Below are 19,834 nucleotides of genomic sequence, written 5' to 3' on the forward strand. Positions count from 1 at the left end.
TTTATTCAAAAATAAAAACATCATCGCTTTCTCAAAATCACATAAAGCCATATTATAACATCAACTGAGATAAAAAATAAAATGAAATATTAAAAACACGATGTATCTCGCTGCATTGCACGAGTACGCTTCTAGTAGACTATAAAGAGAGTTGGTTGAAGTTTCTAAGCATGAGCACGTTGACATTCAGGGTCCAAAAAGAAAAATCAACTATTTTAAACTAAAAATGTAAAAACAAATCAATCAAGGGACTAAAACTGTAAAAATGATGAAAAAGGAATCCTTAGTTTCTCTTTAAAGTTTTAAAAGCTTGTGGACAGCAAGTCGACAACGGTCTTGCACGCGCAGGACACAAAAGCCCCTTGCGTGCAAAGCTATGTCATTTCATGCTTTATATATATATATATATATATATATATATATATATATATATAATATAAACCACATATTAACCCAAAGCTATGTCATTTCTTGCCTTTTTTAACTCTCCTTATCATACGATACTTTTGGCTTAACCCAAAACACTTGATTTAACACCATTTGTGTGCTACACACCAATTTCGTTAATAGATTTCATTCCAGCCAATCAAATATGTAGTCAAACTTTCATTCCAGTTCCTTTGGCACATTTCATAGAAGAACATTCTAAAAAATAAACCCCCCATTTATAACCATACACAACATGCATCTACACCCGAATCCCTATAGTCGGGAATGTATGTTCAAGATGTAAAACGATTCATGAATCATGACGGCATGCAGATTCTCTTGTCCGGAAAACATGTAGACAGCCAAAAGGGCCACACAATCAACCAGAAATCTGGCAACACTTGCAAGTTTAAGGCGATTCATAAAATGCTAAAGTGTGGAATACAGATGGTAAGGAGGACACAAATAAGATTGAATTCAGATTCAAACAAAGGGCAACTAAAACATTGCATGTTTACACTAAACATAATACAAGTAGCTAAAGGCCCGATTTATAGAAGAGCATCACCTTCTCTACATCACAGACTAGTCCACCGGAACCTCAACCTCCATCTTCAACTCAGTGTTGCCAAGAATCTGCAACTATAAGTGTTCATTATCCGATTACCAAATACTTAATCTTTCTAAACTGAAATTTATTACAATGAAGAGGTTGCTACTATTTTGTGACCAAAAAGGTCATGAGTCCAACCAACAGAAACAATCCCCTTGCTAAATGCCAAGAAAACAGTGTTCTGGTGCATCAAGGTTAGCCTTTTGGGATTTTACTACCAATTTATTATAAAAAGAGCTGTCACAAATGTGGTTTCTTTAAATGCACATAGAAAACTTAAAGACTATGCTAATGTGATGGTAAAGGTGTACGTAGAAAGGTAGTTATGTATTTATGACCGAACCTTATGCCATGAATAATTTTACCAGAGATCCGGTTCCTATGAACTTATTACATGCCAGAGTTCTCTGAATCCAGAATCTGACAGACAGTACTAGTTTAAGTATTCCCATACAAGAAATGACGATCAGTCTTCAGATTTATAAATGACGTTATCAAACCAAACCAAACAAACGAACCCACTAAGATGTAGAGAACCTGACCTCTACCACAAAGTAGAGCGGCTGTTTCTGCGAAGACCCCCGGCTTGCGACAAGCATGGCAAAGACAATACTATCATTATTCTAGATCATCAATTTGGAAACATATGTAAACTTAGCAGAAGGAAACTTGAAACTGGAAATGAACATCCCAAAAAAGAAATTCTCTCCCATGTTAGGGTGGATGTATTACATCATTAGTATAATGTCATTAAATAACTTCTAGGATGACAATAACATGCTTATGAACATTACAATCAACAACATAATGACAAAATATATCAAATTTCCCTAGTTCACAACTTGGTTAAAATTTGTGAGGATTAAGGTAAATGCAATAGTGCACGATATATTTAAGTGCAATGTTTCATTCCTCACTAAGTTATCTTTTTTTTTATTAGAATGAACAAAACAATGACAAAGTCGACCGTAATTCTGAAACAAAGGGAGTAAAAAGTTGTAATCTGTATTTAGTAGAGAATATGGAAATTCAAATCACCTTCATGAAGTCGGACGGAACTAATAAAGAATCTTTCTTGTAACCGGCTTCCTCGAGAACATGTGTCAGAACAAGCTGTAGAAGCAGAATTGACATAAAGATCACTTTAGCTTAAGAAAACAAACTAAAATCATGTGGAAGGCAACTTATAGAAGAAATTTCTGTTGGTGAGTTCATAGGGAAAAGAAAAACGCAACAATTTCCATACAGGTATAATTAACCCAATACTATTAAATAAACTAATAGTATAAAAATATGTATACTAACGATATATACAGATAAATCAGAAGTCAAAACCATTTGATAGTGTACAAAGCCAAGGGGGAAATAACTTCATCAGAAAGATATAAGTTATAGCCAACAAAGTTAGCAATGAGAAGAAAGGGGATCTGCAGAATGTAAAAACAATCTGATCATGAAATCATAGAGAGGAGCTCATAAACACAAGACAGCAAATTACAAACATAATCAAAATAGAAAGTGAAAGAAACAAAAAGAAGAACCAAGCACAGAAAACATGACTCCTTGAAATGAGCACATTTATGAAAAGAATGTCATCCACAGAGATTAGCACATTCAACGATAAGAATTGTCATATACGGACATGGTTTAAAGTCTATATGACCTCCATAAAATCAACCCAAAATTTTCCATTCTTAGAAACAAACTCAGGTTTCACAACCACTAGTCCTTTACCAAAGCTTCTTCAGAGCTGTCATTAGCAGACAAGTCCCATCAAGCATCCAAATCTCTCGATTTGTAAAACAGGCTCAAATTTGTCCATAACCAGCTGAATAAACTTCTACTAGTGGTTGTGGTTGTTTAGATCCAAAACACCTCCATCCATGCTCATTGAATGGTAAAATGGATGTTCCAAGTCAGCTAGTCACAAGTCATGGAACTTTCCTAGAAAATAGAGGCTATGGTTTGGGGATTGTAGTATCAAAAAAAATTACAATTTGAATTTGTGTAAATGATGTAAGATTTGGAGACAGTGGGTCAGAGTAATGAAGAAGGTTGTACTTGTATGACCTGTTTATTCATAGGATCTTGCCTCAATAAGGGTTAACGATAGCTGAATTTACCAATGACCCTCATTGATTCAACTTATTCATCTGATGAGCATCAGGTTTTCTGTGTAAGGTAAGAGATACTCAACTTTTGGTGATTTCTCTGTGCTTGAAATATCATGAACCATGTAGTTGAAAACAGTAACACTGTAATGATACAGCCTAATGTGTCATTAACATAGAACTTTATGTCTCTAATTGCAATAATCAAATTCCCTAGATTTATTGATTTCTATAAACTTTTTTTTGATTAACCTGGATATCCAACCCGTTATGCGAGCCGACTAATCCCAGGGCGACTACCTGCTTTGCAGATAGCCTGGAGTCACCAGATTTGAACCTCCGTAGCCACAAGGGGATTTTTATTCCTCCTTGGATTTGAACTTGGGACCTCCAGGTACTTTTGACCTTTGGAGCCAAGCTCAAACCAATCAGGCATCACCCTTGTGGTTTATAAACTTTTATTTTGAGAACAAAGGTTCAAGCTCATCCACAGGAGCTGGTCCATGGAAAATCATACTCGCATCAATCTCAAAATAGTTCTTCCTACATTAAATGGACTACACTTAATTTTTGAACTTCAAAGAAATGTAGCTCTATTCTAACCCACTTCAGATTTTTGGAACTTTCTGTTAAACTTGAGTAGTGGGAGGTATTTGACAGTTTTTACATAGTATGTCATACAGTACAATCAGGTTGTAAAAAGTATAGCTATGCTTAACAACTGAAATGAGATTGTATAAATAAAACGAAATTACGAATTGTACTCTGTATCCCAGATGTAACACGTGGTCAAATTTATTTATTTTCACATTCACTTTTCCACAAGCTGAGGGTCTTCACGGAAACAGTCGCTCTACTCTTTGGAGTAGAGGTCAGGATTGTGTACATCTCACCCTCCCCAGACCCACCTCTGAGTGGGATATACTGGGTTAGTTTGGTTCGGTATCCCATATCTTTCTCTTCCCACATTAATAGAGCTTTCCAGCTTTCAGGCCTTAAATCCACAAATGCTTCCTCCATTATCCAAAACAATTTCTAGTAATTCTGATTTCCCTACCACATAATATCTTTCTACTTAACAAGCAATGACTAAGCATATAAAGGAGTGTTTTGGTTGTAAACAACCAACATTAGAGTACAAGATGTTCCTACTTCCAACAAGCGTTTTTGCAGATCATCAACACATTTGAATCTGGAAAAGTTGGTTCAGTTTGAGAGATCTCAAGACTCCATGCAAAGGTTACTGTCAAAAATGCTCCAAAAAAGCCGCAAGGAAGAAACAAGGGTCATAGTAAATGGGAATGTCTGATACAAATCTCCATGATTGAAAAAAACTGAGAGCTGAGTTGGATTCAGTACACAATCTTTCTAATCGAATTGGTACAAGGAATGGGAAAAAACAAAAAAAAAAGGATCGAGTTTGTTGAGAAGAAAAGCTTGTGATGAGATGCAGATGCTATATTTCCTTATTTATTTTTAGCTGTGTCTTCAATTATATGTTCTCCTAGATTTATTTGTATATGTTACTGTAAGTCTACTATAATATTATGACAATGTTTTCTTTCTTGTTAATGAAAAATATTTGCATTACTTATGTTCACTTACTTTGCTTGCAAGTTAAATTCGAGTTTATTTTATAACAATACTTGGTTTAATTTTATGAGAAGTACGTTCGCTGACCTACGTCCCTACCTGGCATTCTTATATCAATTTACTCCTTTCCCTATATGACATTCTTATCATGATTGTGCTCTTTTCCATATGCTTCGTTTTTCGTGTATTTTCTGCATATATTCTGATTATGACCTAACCTATGCTCATAAGTTGAGGAGCTTCTTCTAACTTATTCATGCTATAAAACTATAATTATAAATGGATCTCATGGTCATCATCACATCATTATAGATTGCCCAAATTTCCAAGTCCTCAAGACTATATGATAGTCTATGCATTTCACAGTAATAGTCTTGGCAGTTAAATGTTGATGTTAATATCCTTTGGCAAATTCCATTGGCCTTTGTATGCCATTGAATGGCTGTGACTTTTTATTAGTTTTTATTACAATATGTTGTTATTACACGTTAGTTGGCTAGTTAATTTGGTGGAGATATATTGTGTTATATTTGTGTTACTTATTGAAGAATGCTTAATGGGGTAATATGCAAATGATTGCATATTCCCAATATCTTCTTCCCAAGTTATAAAGGAGTAGAAATGAAATGCATGTCTTTCACAATCATACAAACACAATACAGAGTAACAACTCTCCTCCTTTCACAAAAAAAACTAGCAATAAATGATATTTTGTATTGATTTGTCATCTTTCACATGACAATGTTAGGCTTTCCGATCACAAACTAATGCAACTTTCTTTCCACATAAATAGGCACAAAGATACCAAGAAAAAGGTAGGCAACATAAACAAGTTCATAACAAACTTTCCTGCCTTCAAGAGTTGCACTTAGCTTTTACTTTTCTTCCATCATGTTGAGTGAGTATGGACTTGTGGTCCCAGTCGGCCAGTCCTACATGTAACTAACTACCATTCTCATTTGCTTTTTAAGAAAAGGAATGTCCCTGCAACGAAATTTGACATCCATCCATTTGCCTTTGACAACCATACTTCAAGTTGATGAAATTAGCCTATAAAAGGAGGCACGTAAGAAGAGTTCATCACACCAACAATTCCCTTCTTCCATTCATTTTGACAAGAGTTTTGTATATGTTGGAGAGACACATCAGCTAGTCAGGACCAACCCACCTGTATATACGGAGGGATCTGCCCTCTCTTATAAGGCCTCTCTTAGAGAGAATCAGGGGTTCTTCGTACTCTACCATGTTATTCGAGCCGGCTTTTTAGCACCACCAGGGGCTCAACACCCAATCAAGCCCCAGTCTAGGAGGCGTGTTGAAGTCCCATATCGACTAGTTGGACCAACCCACCTATATATATGCAAGAGTCTCCCCTCTATCTAGAAGGGATATTTTAGCGAGAGATAAGAAGTTCCACATCTTCTTACATATTATTATCATGTGTACTAAAATCTTTGTTCACATATTAGCGAAACTTGGCTCATCTTTCGACTGTGGATGTAGGTCATCTGACTAAGCCATGTAAATACTTGTATCCATTTTTTTCGTTTCTTTTTTCTCCTTACCATTATCCATTTTGGCTATTAGACAATATTTGAGATTAGTTTTTCTCTAACAAATTGGTATTAGAGCACATTCAATTTCAACTCTATCACACCATGACAGTAACAACCTCCATCAAAAAGTTTGACCAAGAGTGTTAATTTCGATATGTGGCAAATCGAGATGGAAGCCATTCTTCTTCAAGATGCATGTGAGTTGGCACTTGATGGAGAGGAAAAGAAGCGAGAAGAAATGATGGGACAACAATTGGAACTTCGGATAACAAGGCAAGGTGAGCTAATTAAATCTCTCCAATGTATGTAGAACAAGTTAAAAGCCATATACATGAAGAAGACGGTGGGGAACCGACTTAATCTGGAACAAAAGTTGTACATGATGAAGATGATAGAAGGCACATCTAAGATGGACTTTTGTGAGCATTGTGTTTTTAGAAAGAAGAAAAGAGTTCGCTTTAATCACTTGCTAGTTGCTACCCATAAAGCAGAAGGTACTTGAGAATATATTAATTAAGATCTTTGGGGGTCCTCTTGTGTTCCTTCCGGTATATGTTGACTTTTATGGATGATTACCCCAAAAAAGTTTGGGTATATTTCTTGAAGTATAAGAATGATGTTTTTCTTAACCTTTAAAAATGGAAGGCTTTAATCGAAAAGCAAACAGGAAAACAAGTTTTGCAACTGCATGAAGATAATAGCATGGAATTTTGAGGAAATGAACTAGATGGGTTTTGTAAGAACAAAGGAATTGCTTGAAATCGCAGTGCCAGGCTCAACAAAATGGTGTGATCGAGCGAATGAATCAAACTCTTTTGGGAAAAGCTTGATGTATAATCTAGAATGTTGGATAGACACTTCACTTTTGGACATAAGCCATTTCCACAACCTGTTACATTTTTAAATGCTCTCCATGTCCTCTTGATTTCAAGACTGCAACGGAAGTTTGCCCAAGAATAGGTACCCCTGTTGATTACTCTAGTTTGAGAATATTTGTGTATCCAACTTATATGCATGTTAATGAGAAAAGTTGGAGCCTAAGGCCAAAAAAGGCATTTCCATTGGTCATGCTTCAGAGAGGAAAGGATATAAATTCTTATGTCTCAACCTCAAACCACCTAAGCTTGTAATTAGTAAAGATGTCACATTTGATGAACCTTTATGCTATATTCTGGAAAAGAGTCGGGTAATCCTTGTAATCTTGAGAGAGATGATAATACTCGAGAAATGGTGGAGCTTAACATTGATAATACAGTCCGCCTCAAAATTCTTCAGTCTGGTCAGATCAAGTTGATAAACTGTCCAGTGTTGGGTGATGATTTCTTTGGAAGCCTATACTATAGTGTTGTTTACTCCAGGAAGTTAGATGATGGCTCGTTCATTTATTTGTTGTTATATGTTGATATGTCTATTGCGTCTAAGAATCTGACCAAAATTCACCAATTGAAGGCATTGTTGAAATGAAAGTTTTAGGAACAATTAAGAAGATTCTTGGCATGAAAATTAGAAAGAACAGAGAAGTTGGTAGGTCATATCCGACCCAAGAAAACTACCTCAAGAAAGTCTTGTTGAAATGTGGCAATCAGACTGTGAAGCCCGTAAGTACTCCTCTCGGTAACAATTTAGCCTATTTGTTGCTCAATCACCAAAACCAAAGGAAGAGAAAGATTATATGGCACGAGTTCTTTACCCTAGTGCGGTTGGCAGCATTATGTGACCAATAATTTGTACATGTCCAGATATTTTACAAGCAGTTAGTGTTGGTAGCGGGAACATGGCAAGTTCGAGCAAAGAACATTTGCAGCCAGTGAAGTGGATTCTTAGATACTTAAAAGGGAAGTTTAAGAACTTGTTTGGAATTTGGTAGAAAAAAAAACACTCTAGTTGGCTTTATGAATTAGGACTACAGCGGTGATCTTGATAAGCATAGATCTCTTACTGGCTATGTCTTTTGTATCGGAGGTGGTGTAACAAGCTATATAGCTACTCTACAACATATAGTGGCATTATCTACTATCGAAGCTGAATACATGGCATTGAGTGAGGTATCCAATAAGCTTTATGGTGAGAGGTTTATTCGACGAATTAACTCTACCAGAAAGGGTTACTACAATTTATTGTCATAATGAAATTGCAACTTATTTGACTAAACATTAGATGTATTGATAAAATCACTTCATTCGAGATACATTGCTGAGAGATAGTCCTTACTCAAAAAGTAAATACGAAGGACAATTCTTTCAATATGTTCACAAAGGCTCTTCCTGTTTACAAGTTAAAGCAATGCTTGGATTTGATTGGTATTCATCCTTTATGATCCAGTCCATTGGGGGCCTTGGAGGAGGTGGAGCAAGTCACTAATTTCGGAGAACCAAGTCCAAAGTGAAGATTTGTTGAATGAGTATGGATATGTGGTCACATGTAATTGACTACCATCCCCATTTCCTTTGAAAGAAAGGCATGTCCCCACCAAATTTTGGCAGCCATCCCTCTGTCTTTTGACAACCATACTTCAAGTTGTTGAAGTTAGCCTCTAAAAGGAGGCACTTAAGAAAAGTTCATCTTCCCAACAATTTTCTTCTCTTCATTTTTGGCAAGAGTTTTCTTACACATACTTCTGTCCAATAAAGATTTGATATGCATTTTGTTGCAAATCTATCACTACCGGCTCTATTTCCAGCATGTGCAACATGAAGAAGTATGGTAAGCAGACAATATGCATGTTATAAAGCACACTTATTCACTCATACAGCTACACTCTGTAGAATTTGAGCTAGTATTAATGAAAATTTGTACAATGAGTGCTGACAATTATTCCCTACATTTGTTATTTAAGATTCTAATCATTTAAGAAGTAGTTTAGACAGAATCAAATCTATTTCCAGCATTTTAAAAGCTTTTAAACACTAATCAAATGAGCAAAAGGTACCACTGTCGGTTATAAACTCACCTCCCTTTGTTGTTCAGAAATGAATTGCCCTGTCAAGTCCCGTAAAACGTCCAACAAATCAGAGAATGCAACCTTCCCATTGCCATCAGAATCATAAACCTTAAATATGACTGCAAATGATTAGAATCCTTTGTCAACAAGTAAAAAGATAATAATTATAGTGTGCATATGTAGGCTAGAACTCAAACTTGCATAGAACAAAAGGCGGTGGCTATTACATTCCACTTTATGTTGTAAGGTGGCACGTGAACTAAATGCAGATAAAAATGCCACAAACTCCTTAAAGTTCAACCCATCAACCATCCTGAATAATCGCTGAGAGAAGAAAAACATGAGTCAAGAGTCATTAATAAACTTAAACTCTGATGATTGTTTTAAGTACGATATCACTGCCATGAAATAAAAGAAATTGTAATTGTTTATACACAAACAAGTAGTGATTCCAATGGTGAGGAGGGTGTCTGGGTTTTATTTGTTGCATTTTCTGTATATAAATATTATATAATTACAAAAAACAAGTACTTGAGCATAATTGCCCAGTCGATTATTATGGTAGCAGGAAAATTGAGCGTCTCCAAGTGCCATGGAACCCATAATAATGTCCCCAAACACAATATATCCGAAGGAAAGCAATAACCTCCTAGGTGGTGATATGGGTTTTACACATGTGTGACATCTCAAGTTTCAATCACTTTCCATGCCCCTTTGAGGCCACTAAAAAAATCTTACAAATAGACATTTTGCTAGCAGAAAAGAAGGTAAAGAGTACGTTTCAGCTTGACAATTCGAGAACGTAGGAATTCGTGCAGCGTTAGACTTCAATTTCCGTTCTCATAATAAGTTACATGAAAACTATGCACGCTCTAACAGCAAAACTAACAATCAAGTGGTATAATGCCCATATATATCAACTCAAATAAACCTGAGAGAGGGGATTGACGGCGAATTCCGGCACCGAAAGGAATTCGTCAGCTGAGATGAACCCACCACTATTACGATCCAACTGACAAAACCTTTGGTACAAGGAGACTATCTCTTGTTGCGAAACTACAATTGATTTAAAAGAAAATTAATCCAATTTACAAAATTCAAAAAATAGTATAGGTGTAGTGCCAACTCCTTAATTACTTACAGGTGTTGTTGCAATGTTCTTGGACTTCTTCGATATCGTATTGAGTAAGCATTGACGACGTGTTCCCCATGATTTCGAAGAGATTTTCCAACTAAATTCAAGGAGTTCGAAAAGATGGAGAAACCCTAGTTTAGATATTGATTATTGTGGGTACTAAAATGCGTGAGATTTTGGGGAATAAAAAGGGAGTGATTCGGTGAGCAGCACAACAACGATCAAGAAATATGTTGGCTGTGAATGTGATCTTGAAAGTGGATTTGGGAAAGTTTTGACTTTTGACCAAATCGCGCTTCACTTTTTACTTTTTAGTTGGGTAAATGGGTTGATCAATTCTTGATCTTTGATCAATTTTTTTTTTTGATGGAATCTGGTTTACGGTATCGGTTGATTGGATCGAAGACAGTTGAACCCTTGAAAAATCTTAATTCAATTCAAATTAAAATGCAATTCAACTTAATTAGTTCGGATTGATTGAGTTGATACTTTGTTATATTAAAATATTTTTTTAATTAACCTTGAATATGTTATTTCGTTATTCATAATTTCTTTTTCATCGTCAACTATTTAATACAATTTTTTCATATTTCTTACGCATATATATTCAGTTAATTTTTTCAATTTACATATATATGTTTATAGTTACTGAATATATATACAAATGAGTTATATAGATATGTTAATAGATTGAAAATATGTGTATATGAAAAACATACATAATAGTATAATTGTTGTTTGATGTATATACTAATAGAAATTCAACAATCATATTAAATCAAAGAAGTAAAAGAATATCGGGTTCATCGAGTTGGGTTGAGTTCGAATAATAGTAAACTAATATTAACTCAATACCTACGGTTTCACAATTTTACAACTTGATTAGACATCGAATTGCTTCAAATTAAGTTATTTTGCGTTGGATTAACTGTTGGTAATATTTTTTTTCATTTTCTAACTAACAAATCTCGCAACCAAATCCAAACCATATGAATTAGGGGTAGCTTGTATCCCATTACAGACGGCGGGTCCGAAACGGGTCAGGAGCGGTGGAACGGGTTTATAATTCGGTTTCTTCATCCATTCCATCATCGGAGAAAAAGCGAAGATCGATACGCTTTGTAGGTTTGATTGAAGTGGAGACGGAGAGAGGAGCGAGGAAGGGTAGAAACCCCAATTTTGACCTAACTCGACGAATCACCGTTGTCTCTGGCGAAATTGACCGTCGAAGATTGCAGTCTATCATTGTCCGTGAAGTCTGAAAGCATTGCAATGGTTAGTATATTTGTCTTCATTTTGAACTGCTCTCCATCTACCTGAATAGACATTGAAGATCGAGCTTAATTATGGTTCGGATTGTCAATGTTGAAGTTCACTTTGCTCTAATTTTGAAATTGAGTTTGTTCCGTATCCACTTTCGATTTGGAGTAATGAATATGGAGTTGTTCCTCATATTGGGCTACTGGTAACTTTCTTCTCTAGTTTAGAAGGTATGGAAGTTAGTTGGGCCTTCATTAATCATAGTTGGCATTGGAATTGTTCTTTAAGGTGTAGTAGGTTGGAGATGGTTCTGGATTTTCACTTATGGTTTTACAAGAATGTTAGAAATTTAAGTGTCTAATAGTTCATTTTATGCTCATATGCTTGATACCTCTATGATTGGTACATCTTTTGGTATCCCGTTTATTCTTGAAGATCAGGACCTACATGATCTTCACCACTCATCAAACATGTTATTTGTCCAAAAAATGTATCAACCAACTTAGCAAGCGACATTGTAGCTACCTCCCCTCCAATCCTCAAGAGAAATACCATCAAATCCTAAAGGATTGCTTAATTCGATTTTCTTTTAGTTCCTTTTCACCTCAAATTAATTCTACAATCCTTCTTTTAGTGTAGTATAAAAAATTCTTAAGTTATTTAAGATGTCCTCATTATCTACATCGAACAACTCATTAAAGTAGCCATCCATCTCTAAATCCTTGATTAAATTTTGAGCTCATGTTCTTTATGCATTTTATTTGTTTATGGTCCCTACCATCCATAGTTTTTGGTAGTTATAATTATATGCTTTACTTCTCTGGTTTCTTTGCTTTCCTATAGCTAGTTTATGCTTCTTTATGTTTTCTACTCTCTTACAATCATGTAGGCGCTTTTAGCAATCCCCCTATATATAGCCTTTTATGCTACCACATTCTTGCACAAACTGTCCTAGGTTGATGTGTACTTCCCTTACCTTTTCCATGCATATCAGTCGCCATTCTCCATTTGCAAATTGACAGCTTATTACGAATGATGCTAATTTAGCCTCTAGATTCCAAGCCCCTTCTTTAATCATTTTGAACCTTAGCACATATTTAGGTTATCTCCTACTTATGATATCAATGAAATGAAAAGAAATGCTAAGCCACACACTTGAGCACCATGATTATTTTTTTCTGCTTCAAGCATGCACACAACATAATTCATGTTTCAATTGCAAACAGTGACTAATATTCTTTTATTAGGTCTGTGTGTGTATGGCAGTCTATTTATTATTCCTGACGTGGTTTCGACTATCATACCTTTTTATGTAAACCACAACGTATGTGTTCTTAATAAATTTGGTTGTGTGTATTTGTTATGACTTTTATGTGGAGGAAATACAAATTTCTTTTGAATTTCAAGGAAATAGATGAAGTGACAAATGATTCACAGTTTTATGGAAGTGAAAAGTTCATGGGTGCAAATGTTTTCGTAATGGTGTGACTTTTACCATATAGTTGCACCTTGTATTCACAAGTAGATTTTATAGTGGGTTTCTTTTTTGTCTCCTCTTCAATGCAGGCTATGTACATTCGTGTTAAGCGCAATAAAACGACCTATTTTCTGCAATGTGATGCAACTGAGAAAGTTCTAGACATTAAGCAGAAGTTGCATAGCCTAATTGATCAGCCAGTTAATGACCAGCGTTTAATTTTAGCAGCAACCGGAGAAGTCTTGGATGATTCAAAGACATTGGCAGATCAAAAGGTGTTAGATCTTTCTTTAATACAACATTAGGGGTGCATTTGGTATGTGGGACAGGACGTGACATTTCAGAAAAAAACTTGTTGTCCCATGTTTGGTGCGACGTTAGACCGGGACAGGGACAAGACTGAATGGGACAAAAATGCAATTCTTTCTCCCACCAAAATAGGTGGAACAAAAATCAGGGAGATGAGGCAAGATTTGTAAATGACTAAACTACCCATGTCAAAAACCCTAAACCTTGTACGATTCTTATATCCGCCTACCTCACTCTCACCCGTCCCGTGTTGTCCAGTCTTGTCTGCGTACCAAACGCAACCTAACAAGCCTTTTTATTTCAAACTAGCTGGGGTAGGCTCAGGCCTTCGTTTTCTACATCAAACATTGTTTACCTTGTTCTTCCACATCATCCTTCTTAAAATGTGCAACGCCTCTGTCCCAAAATGCATTCAATGCTTAACTTGGGGCATAGTCTATTGAAGTGTTTGCCTATCAGTCAATTACTCTAAAATGTGCCTTAGTAACAATGAAAGAGAAGAATGCCACAGACCAAAATCAATATTTTGCAACACTACGGGCAAAGATGCAACACTGGATTGACACTTTGCCAAAAGGGAAATGTTCCACTTGTTTTGGTGACACACGGAGAAGGGAATTATTGTATTTATTTAGTTGTACATTTTCTTCATATGTTTCTTCATATCTTTCATAGGTTGAGAATGATGCTGTTGTGGCACTTACACTGAGAAAAGGTTATGTTTCTTATCCTTCTCAATTTTCTTGTTCCATTTATGCTTTACTTTGTTCACGACTTCATGGTAATATGCATATATGTCTATTTATTTGATAATCTTGTACGAGTTAGAAGCAGTTTCATCTCTCGACTCTGAAAGCCTTTACCACAATTTTTTTCTGCAGTTTTAGTTTACTATCAGAACTTGGTCTGTTTGTTTTGATTCGAGTGTTTTGAAAAGCTTTAAAGTAACTATTTATTTGATAATCTTTTACTAGCAGGCTTTTTTACTTCTTAATGTAGTCAAATCTTTTAGCTCACTCAACTTGAAGCTGGGAGGAGTTAGCACCTAGGTGGTTGATTTAGCTGCCCTAAGCTGGAATTTTGGAACACTTGTATTTTAAGGGGAAAATATCAAAACATTGAAACCTTAGCAGTGACTTTTGAAGGCGTTTCTTCCATGTTTGTATCGATATATATTTTGCTTAAAGGCTTTTCTTCTGGAATTGACATTTGGACATTATTGCTGTCAGATGACAATGAATTTGAGGATGTGAACATAGTGAGGCCAAATGACTTTTATCAGTCCCGTGATACAGACACTACTGGCAATTGGTAAAATGGATGAAATGTGCCTGCAACTGCAACATCCTGCTACTACAACAAAATATCAGGTGCTTAAACACCATTGAATTGCTATTTGCTGACATTGTGAACATTAAAACACTTCTGTTGAACTTTTAGTAAGCCTTTTGATTCTATAGTTTGATATATTATCATCACAACTTGTTTCCTTTTTTTTTCCAATTCATAGAAGTAAGGTTGTTATATAGTTACTGTTATACGTGTCACACCACCTTCTCGGATAGGAGTTCCTGGAGGCAGCGGATTTAGCCATTTAGGGCTACAGTTGGGGTGGGGTGGGGAAGGAGGGTCGAGGCCTCGAGGGTCTTCAGATAGGTTTGTCATTTGTGGCATCTTTTTCTGCGTGCTTTTTAGCTAGATTGGATTTTTGCATTCTGTTATATTCTTGTCTTCATGGAAAAAACATTTTTTTTCTTCCAAATTGGGGCTTACTGTTGTGTTTTCTATTGTTCTTATTCACTCTTTTCACAAGTCGGCGGTCTTTTTGAAAACACCCGTATTTTTGAGTCATCTGCCCACATCTCATCTCCAGACCCCAGCTTTGGGTGGAATATTCTAGGTTTGTGTAGTTGGGTCTCTTACATACCCAGTATCACGTCAACAAAAACATATCATAGAATTATGATACCTTAAAATTGTACAACAGAAGCCTATTGCGACTACATCGCATTACAAACTTCATAAACATAACATAATGTAGCACCATGTCATCTCTATTTCTGAGTGACCATTACTTGGTATCATATGTTTGATATAAAACGGTTTGGCAGCCTTAAGAGTTAAGACCATCAATTTTTCGTCAAGGAATCAGGAATGGATGCTTTCGCATATGATGGTATTTGGTCAATGGGTTTATGGCCGAAAAATGAGTTAGAATGGCCTGAAAAGGCCAATATGTTGTACAGGTCGACTTTCGGACGGTACAAACGACTTGCGAAGACGTCAAGATAAGGTCAAAACTGGGTGACATGTAAGCGACTTGCAAGTCGGTAAGGAAGCACTTAGGTTTCTAAGCAAGTCCCAACTCGCATAGAAATCGTGCAAGTCCGATGATCTAAGAAGCGACTTGAGAAATCTCGTATAAGTCATGACACTCCTGTGGGGTGTGGCATTGCCCATATCATTATTGGATGCCGAGTTGACTCGACATATGTGCGCAATGATCAATACAAGTGATTAGACTTCGGCCTTGTTTTATAAAAAAACTCATCAGCCTCTTATGTCTGAATCGTTAAGAGGTAGCGCTATTTAGACTGCTTGTCTTTTCTAATTTTTCGGAGTCATTTATGTCTTATTGTCCTCTTATCTGGTAAGAGGTAAACCAACCTCTTATTTACTCCTTATTGTTCTTCAAACTCTTAACAACGACGTTTCTCAATCGGTTAACCTTAATTAATCATTTCTCTCCATCGATCCTTACCAAATCAATCCTCACCTCTCAATTGATGTATTTTAATATGATTTAAATGTGTTAAATCCTGTTAATGACATTTTTGTTTAAATCAATGCTAATTATATAATTTAGATGTAAATTTTGTAATGATAATAATAAATATGTGAATTTGTATAAATTTATCTATAAATTCAACAGTATAAAATATTTAATGGGTAAAATATATGATTTAAACAAATTCAGAGTTTACAAAAACAAACAGGCTAATTGATTTAGATTTCAGACTTCAGCATCACCTCTTATAAATGAGAAATGAAATAAGACTTCAACACCTATTAAAAATCAAATGTCACCTTCATGTATAACATGTGTAGGTTGCATCTAGGGCATCTGCAATCGGTAACATCAACTCTTACATTAAGGTTGAGTTTGGTACATGGGACAAGATGATACAAGACATGACAAAACTCACTGTTCCACGTTTGATGCAACATGAGACCAGGACTGGGACCTGAAAAAAGACTTTTTTGTTCCACCAAAACAAGTGGAACAAGATGGGACAAGGATGAGACATTTAAAGAATTGCTAATCTCCCTTATTTGATATAACTGTACTTTGGTCTGTCGCCACCACCACCATCAGTAATGACCACCGGCAACCACCACTAGTACATCCTCCCCACGTCTACAACCACCATCGGCCATCTCCACCATAACAACACCACCATCGTCGCCTACCACTGCCACCACTCACCACACCTCTATATTCAACACATCGGCCATGACTACCTCCTCCAACATTGTTGGCCACCGCCACCACCATTGTCTACCATCTTCACATCATTCACAGTCACCATTATCCACCAACCATCAACCACCAACGCCTCTACCTTCACCACCATTGTTGTTGCAACAACCTCCAACGTACCTCGTCTACCATTTTTCATCATACATAGTCAATCATTTTCACCACTACCACCTATACCTCCACTATATTAGTCACAACTACCTCTTCCGCCATTCTTCACCATCTTCATCCTCCACAGTCACCGTCGTGAAAATTGTGTAAGCATGTCTAAACATTAAATCATTTTAAATATTTACTTGATTTGCGTAATTTATAATTATTATATGATAATTAAAATCATCAAACAATTTTAAGGGGCAACTTGTCTAGTCTTGTCTTATCATTGTTTTAGCCCCTAGTTGTCCTAAACACCAGATAGATAACTTGTCCATTGTACTAGTCAGTCATGTTTGCGTACCAAACATTACCTGAGGGTTGTTCACTAAATGCTTAGCGGGTAAGCGCTTACTCGGTCACTTACCTTACTGGGTGAGCATGTCAATGATCGAGAACCTCACCCGGAAAGAGGCATGACAATTGGCAATAACTGAGGTTCTTACCTGGTAAGTAAGGGATAAGACTGTAAAGAGATGCTTACAAACAATCCATTTTGATGGTTGAGAATGTTACCCGACAAGGTAAGTGAAGGTGGTGATTTTTGTCAAGTAAGCATCGGTAAATGGCCCTTAAATTCATAAAAATGGTGTAAACTTATATTTTCTGATTGGTATAGAAGTAGGTGTAAAATGAATACTAAGGGCCAATTTACCTAAATGTTTATTCTGTAAGTGCTTACTATTATAAGTCAATACTGTAAATTATTTTATCGGGTAAGATTGTATACAACAATTTACCCCGTAAGCGCTTACCCGGGTAAGAGTCATCACCCTCACTTACCGAGTAAGACTTTTTATCTTTCATCATTGCTCTTACCGGGTAAGATTTTTGACCCTTGTCATGTTTACCCGGTAAGGAAAATTACCTAATAAGCGCTTACCGGGTAAGCATTTAGTAAACGGAGCTTAGCATGAAATTTAACATTTGATATGTGCATAAGTTATGGTCTGAAACAGAAGCATATACACCTGCATAGACCATAAGTGATTATTTGAATATACACATGGTTTTGTTTGAGACCAAAGCTTTTTTCGGAGACCCGTAAGACCAATTCTCAACCTTTGGATTCAGACCCGTTCCTGACATTTTATGGGCCATGAGCGAACATAAAAACATGGCCCACTGTAAGAAAGAAGGTTTTTAGCAACGACTTTTGTCGTCGCTAAAAGTCCATTTATGATCAGAAAAAGTATATAACATGTTGTCATCATAACTTGTGTTGGAAACATGTCATTGCTAAAAGACGCATTGTCAAAGTTTACTTTTCTTGTAGTGACCATCAGTAAGTACGAAAAATAAATTCAATAAATGTTTTTTATTAGTATAAATTGAGTACATGAAATGCTAATAATTTACTGAGGAAAGAAATCATATTTATCTTTATTATAGCTATATAAGAGAGTACTTAAATTTACGTACTTCTTATTAGATAATTTGAAGCCAATACTATAAAAACTATAGTTGATAAATTTTATAAAAGGTAAGAATCTTTTTAATTCATAACAAGAAATATGTGTTATTTTGATATAAAAAGAGAATTCGTGTGAATGAAGTAATCGTGAGTGTCAATCAGAGATCAATAATAAAGAAGATTATCAAGATTTTCTAGACAAATAGACAAATGAGGATCAATAAGAATATGAAAGAAAAGATTATCTATTGAGAACCAATAAAAATAAATAATGAATTAAACATATAATATGCAAGCTTAACAAATGATTGTTTGAGCACTTAAATAGAATTTTCTATTGTGGTGAAATCTCAATGAAAGATACATAAGTCAAACAATTGATAAAAATATTTAAATTCTATTTTCCTTCTTTTTTTGCTCAACTAAAATAAGATGTTAAGATTAAAAGTTTATATAAAATGACATATATAAAAGACATTACTAAATACATCTGGTAGAAAAAAAAAATATTGATTAATCACAAAATCATGAATCACGTCACAAATTATAAGAACAATAGATTGATTGTCAAACAATAGTAAAATATTTTATGTAGAAGCAAAAATAGATAATAATAATAATAATAGTCAACAAAAACAATTAGAACAACATAACTAAATAGCAATAGTCAATAGAATCATAAATTGATAAAAATATCTAACAAAAATATATAGCAATAGCAAGCACATGATTTTAACGTTGAATTGTTGAAACACGAAAACAGTTAAGCATATAGAGATAGTAATAACCAATATCATTTGACCTTGTTAAAGATAAAAAAATAGAGTGGCAAGAAACAATAGCATGTAATGAATGACCAACTTTTTTTTATTTTATTCTCTAATGTAATTAGTTGATATATTTTTTAGCCCTTATTATCACCTAAATTCTTTTTGCTACAATTTTTTGTGTTTCTTTAATTTATTAAATTCTTTTAGACTACTGTTGTATTTTAAGGGAAAATTTTGGGCCCCTAATATTTTTGGGCCCTGGGCGTGCGTCCGTGCCGCCCTCCCCCAGGGATGGCCCTGCTTGGATTAGATATATAATCTCAACATTTTTAATCACAAAATTGTCACGGGATTTCTCAATAATTACAAAATTGTCACCGTGCAACTTTAGACCATTAGACATTAGCTTATAAAGTTGATCAATGAACATAAATTAGAAACCCTTGGTTTCACGTGAACTCAACCCTATATATATATATATATATATATATATATATATATATATATATATATATATATATATATATATATA

The 19,834-nt window shown here is 35.3% G+C and overlaps 2 protein-coding genes across 3 annotated transcripts; one reads left to right on the forward strand and one right to left on the reverse strand.

The window, feature by feature from the left end:
* Window positions 1–819: 819 nt before the first annotated feature.
* LOC112506953 (calcineurin subunit B-like) lies at window positions 820–10,621 on the reverse strand. 2 transcript variants are annotated; one of them, XM_025111298.1, is made up of 6 exons: window positions 10,385–10,621; window positions 10,175–10,299; window positions 9,471–9,567; window positions 9,253–9,362; window positions 2,081–2,155; window positions 820–1,071 (listed from the first exon to the last, which is right to left on the reverse strand). In XM_025111298.1, exons 1-6 carry the CDS (start codon window positions 10,452–10,454, stop codon window positions 1,015–1,017), a joined length of 534 nt encoding a protein of 177 aa, XP_024967066.1. In that variant the 5' UTR covers window positions 10,455–10,621; the 3' UTR covers window positions 820–1,014. The 2 variants fall into 2 exon arrangements, with proteins under 2 accessions (XP_024967066.1, XP_024967067.1); XM_025111299.1 differs by having other exon boundaries at window positions 820–1,065; window positions 10,385–10,620.
* A 725-nt stretch (window positions 10,622–11,346) lies between these two features.
* On the forward strand, window positions 11,347–14,913 carry LOC112508201 (polyubiquitin 9). The gene is made up of 4 exons (XM_025112990.1): window positions 11,347–11,653; window positions 13,205–13,390; window positions 14,100–14,139; window positions 14,654–14,913. The coding sequence occupies exons 1-4, from the start codon at window positions 11,651–11,653 to the stop codon at window positions 14,737–14,739; spliced, it is 315 nt and encodes a 104-aa protein (XP_024968758.1). The 5' UTR covers window positions 11,347–11,650; the 3' UTR covers window positions 14,740–14,913.
* The last annotated feature ends 4,921 nt before the right edge of the window (window positions 14,914–19,834 follow it).

This window comes from Cynara cardunculus, assembly GCF_001531365.2.
Source record: "Cynara cardunculus var. scolymus isolate 2C chromosome LG 2, CcrdV1, whole genome shotgun sequence".
Classification (NCBI taxonomy): Eukaryota; Viridiplantae; Streptophyta; class Magnoliopsida; order Asterales; family Asteraceae; genus Cynara; species Cynara cardunculus.